The 7,118-nt window shown below is 42.6% G+C and overlaps 1 protein-coding gene across 1 annotated transcript; it reads left to right on the top strand.

Moving 5' to 3' along the window:
• The first annotated feature begins 1,077 nt into the window (after positions 1-1,077).
• On the top strand, positions 1,078-6,872 carry LOC138594761 (dnaJ homolog subfamily A member 3, mitochondrial-like). The gene is made up of 12 exons (XM_069665977.1): positions 1,078-1,282; positions 2,193-2,329; positions 2,494-2,577; positions 2,734-2,943; positions 3,097-3,249; positions 3,387-3,534; positions 3,653-3,717; positions 3,816-3,944; positions 4,079-4,194; positions 5,301-5,395; positions 5,531-5,678; positions 6,201-6,872. The coding sequence occupies exons 1-11, from the start codon at positions 1,078-1,080 to the stop codon at positions 5,662-5,664; spliced, it is 1,476 nt and encodes a 491-aa protein (XP_069522078.1). The 3' UTR covers positions 5,665-5,678; positions 6,201-6,872.
• The last annotated feature ends 246 nt before the right edge of the window (positions 6,873-7,118 follow it).

The following is a 7,118-nucleotide window of genomic DNA, read 5'->3' as shown; positions in this document are numbered from 1 at the left end:
TTTCAGTATAATTGGCCTACAAAAACTTTCATGCACACAGCGCTATATATTAAGTGTTGTAAGAACCATTGCTTGCTTATATTTACATTGCTGAGTGGTAAACGTCCGCCTCCTCTGTTAAGACATTCCTCTCAGACGCACACGGCTTGGATGCTGTTTTGCAGGTCGCCTTGGAGACGGCGGGGAATGAGAGAGAGATGGCGGGGAGGAAGGAGGGGAAACAGAGAGGGAGCGGGAGCTTGTCTTTCATCAGGTCACACACACTGACATCCATTCAACATGTTTGGATCAAAAAAAAAACTCATACAAACTCTGACATAACCAGAGACATGAAGAGTTTTGATCTTCCTTGTCTGTCATCCCGTCCTCTTGTCATTTCAAAGGACACTTTCTCTGTGCTTTGGATGTAAAAAAAAAAAAAAAAGAGAGGAATTGTTATGGGTTTACTTGACATTGTTCTTGCCCCAACAACCTTTCACTGACCTTTGAACCCTCACCCTGGGACACAAAAGTCAATGTCCCATCACAGTTTATAGTCTGCTCAGAGTCTGAAAGCTGCCAGGGAGTCAGATGAGCCCAGAACACTTCATTACATTATTTTTGTTGTTATTATGTCATGACCATCTCTTATGCTTGTTGTCATTTATAAGTAATTGCAAGTCAGTTTGAGAACTCGGTTTAATGGTTCAATAAACTGCAGTCTGTCATTCACAGCTCCGTGACTCCATCTGCTGTTTGTATGGTACATTTGGTGACGTCGTGTAACTCTAAAAAGCAAAACTTATGCCTAACAAGATTTTATTGGGCCAGAGTAGTTTTTCTGGGTAAGTTACTTGTTACTACAAATAATTGTCATTGAAAAAATTGAGTAAAAATAATACTATTTTCTCTTAAAGATGATGTAGAGATTTAAAGTACCATTACATTTAAATGAAAGTTAAATATAGGTAGATCTCCCTTAGTTTTGTACTTCCAGTACTTCAGTGCATTTAGTTACCGTTAATTTCGTTCCACCCCAGCCGTTTATGCTCATGCGCAGACCCCACCGACCCTCTGACACCGGTAGTGACGCCAAAGATGGCGTCCTCCGCTGCCCGGCGTACTGCACGCTGGCTATCAGCATCAGTTTCTTCTGCACATCGTAGCGGTCATTTTCTCAATGTCCTTACCAGACATGCAGGAGTTTGTTCAGCGACGATATCGCAGACGCACCGGGGAGGGATAGCGGTTAGCATTAGCTCCTGGACACACGGAAATGTCGTGACATTGAGAGGACTGACAGGTGAGATAGCTAACTGTTAGCATAAAATACCAAAAGTTTCCTACATCAGAAGTGTTCTGTCACTGTTCGCTGGGCTAACAATGCCCACTGCCTTGTCCTGTGGGCTTTGTGATGTGCAATGCTTAAATGTACAGCAAGCTAAAGGCTACCATGGACCTCCAAGGCTGGTTAGCCTGTGTCAAAGTATGATGTAACCGCTCTCTATTATGGTTTTAACAGTTTGGTTACATCAGTAACTGTACCCACACTGACCTTGTTAACACACCGCCTTTGTGTCCGCATCATTTGGTTTACTAGGGTCATGCTGTTGCTGTAGGGACAATAAAAAGAATATGTTCCATTCAAAGTTATCATTTTGATTGTACCATCGTGTTATCACGTTGCATAACTTGACAAGCATGCAACAAGTCTGCTAACAACGATCTAATAACATGCCTTATCATTATTATTAAACCAATGCACTTGCAGGGTTGAAACCAAAAAAATAAGTTTAATCAAGAATTGAACCTAACTACAATTCTGAGTTTCGTGAGACTCTTGTCTCCTTTACATTTAACAGAGACAGATTGATCTTATGGTTTCTATCCAATATTAAAATCTGTTTGCAGAATTATAAAATAGTCATTCTATAAGTTAACCGCATCATTAATCCTATGTTGCACATGCAAAAGATGTGTGCAACACTTAATGGAGCCTTTTTTAAAATGAGTGTTTTGATAGCTGGTACATTTAGTTAATTTGTCATATATTTATGGACCTCAATGATGGCTTACTGCAATGACTAAGTGCTAGCTTTATAAACTTCTTTTTCTGTTGGTTTCGAGCAAAAAAAAAAAAATCATTATTGAATATTACAGAAATTCCACCACCATCTGATCAAATAGTTCTCTTTGGATCCTTTTCTCTGCAGGCACGAGATGTCCCTGTCGCGTTGCCTGCCGTTCTTTTCACACCAGCAACAGGTCGGCAAACAAGCAGGACTTCTATGAAGTCTTGGGTGTCTCCCGCACAGTCTCGCAGAAGGACATCAAGAAGGCTTACTATCAGGTCAGAGACACACTCTGCTCGGCAACACTATTGTGAAAATATCTGCAGGGTAGCGCTGAATAAATACCTTGAATGTTGGAAAACTTGAGTTTGTTTGGTTACCTTCCTGGGAAAGAAGTTTAAACTTGTCGTCAATTTTTTTCCTACTTGTTGTCTCTCGCCAGCTCGCAAAGAAGTACCACCCAGACACCAACCCAGATGACCCGGAGGCCAAAGAGAAGTTTGCTAAGCTGGCTGAAGCCTATGAGGTACAAAACCAAGTACATTAGTATTAAAGATAATTAAGTTTCCTCCAATTACATAAAAGGTAGGAATTATTAATTTTCATGAGCAGCATCAAATCATGTTATTCAACCTTGCCTAACGAACCCCAAATTTCCCTCCTCTGTTGTTTTTCTGTGAAGGTGCTGAGTGACGAGGTGAAGAGGAAGCAGTATGACACATACGGAGCGGCAGGCTTCGACCCAAACCGTGCCGGGCAGAGCCAGCAGCAGTACTACAGAGCCGGGGGGACCAACATAGACCCAGAGGAGCTCTTCAGGAAGATCTTTGGAGAGTTTTCTGGAGGAATGGGCTTCGGGGACATCCACAGCATGTTTGAACAGAGGCCCGAGGTCAGAGGTCACATCACTGTGGCATCAACATCATTTGATATTTTTCATTAAAAAAATCATTTAAGATGCATTTTTTTTATTTAGCTTAAACTTTTATACCGTAAATGAGGTGTGAATTTAAGAAGTACATTGATCTTTTCTGTTTTCACACAGTTTGTGATGGAGCTTACGTTTTCAGAGGCCGCAAAGGGAGCCAATAAGGACCTGAATATTAACATAGATGACACCTGTCCGAGGTGTGACGGAAAGGGCAACGAGCCGGGCACAAAGGTGTCTCATTGTCACTATTGCAACGGCACTGGCATGGTGAGTAGCAAGGTAGTGAGTAAGTGTGCTTTTCCAGGCTCTAATTTTCAGTTGCTTTTTTCTTTCAGGATTTATCACTATTATATTTTGTATCTGCAACATATGAATGATATTTCTGTCTGTTTGGCCCCCTGCAGGAGTCGGTCAATACAGGTCCTTTCATGATGCGCACCGCCTGCAGACGCTGTGGTGGGAAGGGATCAATCATAAACACACCCTGCGCACTGTGCCGAAGTTCAGGCCAGACAAAGAAGAGGCAGACGGTCTCTGTACCTGTACCTGCTGGTAGGTTACAATCTATGTCCGCCTGCTTTGACTGGCGTTGACTTGAATTTGTCAAATGTAACCTAATGAAAAATAGACAAAGGTAAAACATGTTAATGTTTTTGACTTTTTCTCACAGGAGTGGAAAACAATCAGACTGTGCGCATGTCAGTAGGGAAGAAAGAAATCCTCATTACGTTCAGGGTGAGTTTTGTAGCAGCATTTAAAGAGTTGTTGAATTCTGACAGTGTCATTGTTTTGTATTGGAGTTGATGTGTTGTATCTGAAATGTCTCCATACAGGTGCAGAGAAGTCCAGTGTTCAGGCGTAATGGACTGGACATCCACTCTGACGTGTTGATCTCTATCGCTCAGGCCATCCTGGGGGGCACAGCCAAAACACAGGGGCTCTATGAAACCATCAGTATGGTGGTGAGTAAGAGGGACGGCTGCAGCATATGGAATATTACAATATTACTACACTTCTTAGTTTCCAAATACATTTCAGTACAGAGGTTCAGTAGAGCAACGTTTCTGTTCTTTGATTCAAAGTCGTCTGTTTTCAGATTCCTCCCAGCTGTCAGGCGGATCAGGTGATCAGGCTGCATGGGAAAGGCATTCGGAGGATGAACAGCTACAGTTACGGAGATCACTACGTTCACATTAAAATCAGAGTGCCAAAGTAAGAGCCTCAAAGAAATGCTCTTAATGTGTATGTCAGAAAACTCAGTTAGCCGAGCTGAACTAGATTCATATGACAGCTCTCTTCCTATTATGAGTTTCAGTTATCGTGGCAATAAATACAATAATGTTTCATAGTTGGCTGTTTCATATGGCTGCAACTGAAGTTTATCTTAAAAGCAATATACCATGAGCGGTAGTGATGTTGAACTGAATGTCATCACGGTTGTGATTCGGTCGTAGGGACGAGGCCATAGGCGAGTGTGACGTTGCTTGTATACAAGCGGCAAATAGTAGTAAACAGTAACTGTGCGTTCACATCGAACACGAATAGACGTGAATCTGAATCTCGTCGGGCGGCGCGAATGATGCAACGCGAATGACGCAAATGATGAGTTCAGAAATTGAACTTCCTCGGCGAATTTGCGTCACGTGCTGTAGAGAAGACCTATCAACATCGAGATCCTCCTGATGCCGTTGGTAACCATGGAGATAAGCCCTGCTTCCTCTCCTCCATTCCAGAAGCGAAGGGTGAATATTTGCCTGTTATTTCACAGGTGAATATTCGCTTCGCGTTTGGTGTGAACGCACAGTAACAATCAACGACAGATTATTTTTTGCTCCACCAACTAAACTAGTTCCACAACTGGAATTTTGTTGCCAAGCAACCCAAACATTCTCCTACACTCTGTGTCTCCAGGTTACCACAGATCAGCTGTTTTTTTATCATGTACATTTATCTGTATGTTTCAATTTATCATCAACCAGTGAAATAAGAGTCTGCTGTGTGATTCAGAGGAACCAGCTTGATCAATATAGACATACATGGTCTGCTGTGACGTTAATTAACAGTATTCCGAACACCTGGCTGAGGCGGAGTGAAAAGTTTGTCCGATAGGCACTACTTGTGTTTGTATTTCATTATAGACATAATATAGTTTGTTTAACTTTACATACTTTCATGATATACAAATAAAAGTACACACAAATTTTGTATATTTACTCTGGTCCTTCAAACCTTCATGCCAATACATCTGTTGCTGTTTCTGATGTCCTTACAATGTGAAGCGGTCACTGGAGTCAGTTTCTGTTCTCTTGTCTCTGCAGGAAGCTGACTCATAAGCAGCGCTCTCTGATGCTGACTTATGCTGAAGAGGAGACGGACGTTCAGGGGAGTGTCAACGGTGTCAATCCTTCTGCAGGTCAGGGTTCAACTCCACCATTCAGTCAAATCATCACTGAACATTTGAACGTAGAGAGACCCGTAGACGTACAGCAGATTGTCAGTGCACTGCAGTGTAGTCAGTAGAGCTGATGTAGTGTGTGTTTGTGTCCAGGAGGGGGCAGCAGCACTTCAGGTTCTGGTGCGAAGTCGACCAGCTCAGAGGAGGGACAGGACAAGCAGCAGCAGCAGCAGCAGGAGGAGGAGGAGGGAGGCTTCTTCAACAAACTAAAGAAACTGTTTAGCTGACACTCAGGCTGCAGGTGGGAGCTGAGCACAAACATTCAACAACATTGTACAAACGACACATTCCTTATCATCTCTGCAGAAGCCACTTTATTTATGAAGAACAGCTGCTCTGTAGTTACCAGTGAGGACACTAAGGCTGTCTCATTGATGCTGTTTCAGAGAATGTGGGGTTTTATGCACGAAAATGAGCTTGTGTTATACATTTCTCATGTTTTTTTAAGCCTGTGTCAGATATTTTCTAAAGTCAAGATCCTCAAATGGGTCTGGATGTAACAGGATTTGGTGTTTGGCCACCAAAATTGTCGACCTAATATTGAGGGAAAGGCTTTAGAAAATGGAAATAGTCAGAAAATAGGAATTAATTTAGTCAAAAATACATTTATTCAGACATTTTTTGGTGGATAGTGTTATTTTTTTCAGCTGGGAGGAGGCACTCTTGACCTCAATACTTTTAAAATCCTGGCCACAGCTCTGTCCGCCCAACTAGAAACATCTCCAACTATATATCACACTTTAACTTTAACTCTCCTATCCAGGTGGAAAACAACAGTAAAGACGGTGAAGGAGGAAAAGAAATCCACTGACTGGGCCTCCATGCTGTCTCCTCCTGCTGTGGGGATCGAGTGAGAAGACAGAAGAGCGAGGCAGAGCGGTATTTGTGTTGACACAGTCACACGTTGTTGAAGCTGCGGCGGTTGGCAAACAGGCCACGCAGACGCCAGGTCCACCCACACACCCATCGGCCCGTCACCGCAGAAAGGTGCTGAGCCGAAGAGGAGCAAGACGGCGACTACAGAGGACTGTTGTGATATAAAGCACTGCTTATTGACTCACAGACAGCAGCTCTATCAATAACACAAAGAAGGATGAAGCTGAAAAATGGCAGACAAGAGGAGATTATGACCACCTACTAACAAACATTAACATTAAGGCCACACTTTAAGGTACAGTTGTAATGTTGGGAAAGCTTATTAAGCCTCTCTTTTAAACAGGACACTTCTATAACCAGCACCTCTCTGTGAGTGTGCCTTCATCATCAACGCGATTCAAAATATACAACGAACACATTAAACAGTACAAAGACTCACAAGATGTTCTATGAGGTGTGTCAGGAGGAAGTTGCAATATTATGGAATAGTGATTTGAAACTGTCTCAGTCAGGGTTAGTCGTTTTCTGTATGTTCTGTTTGTGTGTGTGTGGAAACAAAACTAAGTTAATAAATAAGTTAAACATTTCTCTGTCAAACCTGTTCTGAACTAAGCTTCGACATCTGCATTGCAAGTCTAAAACCCAACAGTAGGTGGCAGTGTGGGTTGATTTGCCTTTGTTCAGTACTCCTACACTTTCTCACTCGCTCGAAGCGAACAGAAGCTGAAGCGAGGGTCATCAGGAACATTCACCTCACATCGGGGTTTTCCAACTGTGCTCTGACTCAGAGTGGTCAGTCCTAAAC

Source organism: Semicossyphus pulcher, unplaced genomic scaffold, assembly GCF_022749685.1.
Source record: "Semicossyphus pulcher isolate SPU_LCO1_2020_fin unplaced genomic scaffold, fSemPul1.0.p SCAF_17, whole genome shotgun sequence".
NCBI classification, from domain to species: domain Eukaryota; kingdom Metazoa; phylum Chordata; class Actinopteri; order Labriformes; family Labridae; genus Semicossyphus; species Semicossyphus pulcher.
This window is presented reverse-complemented; position numbering and strand designations above follow the sequence as displayed.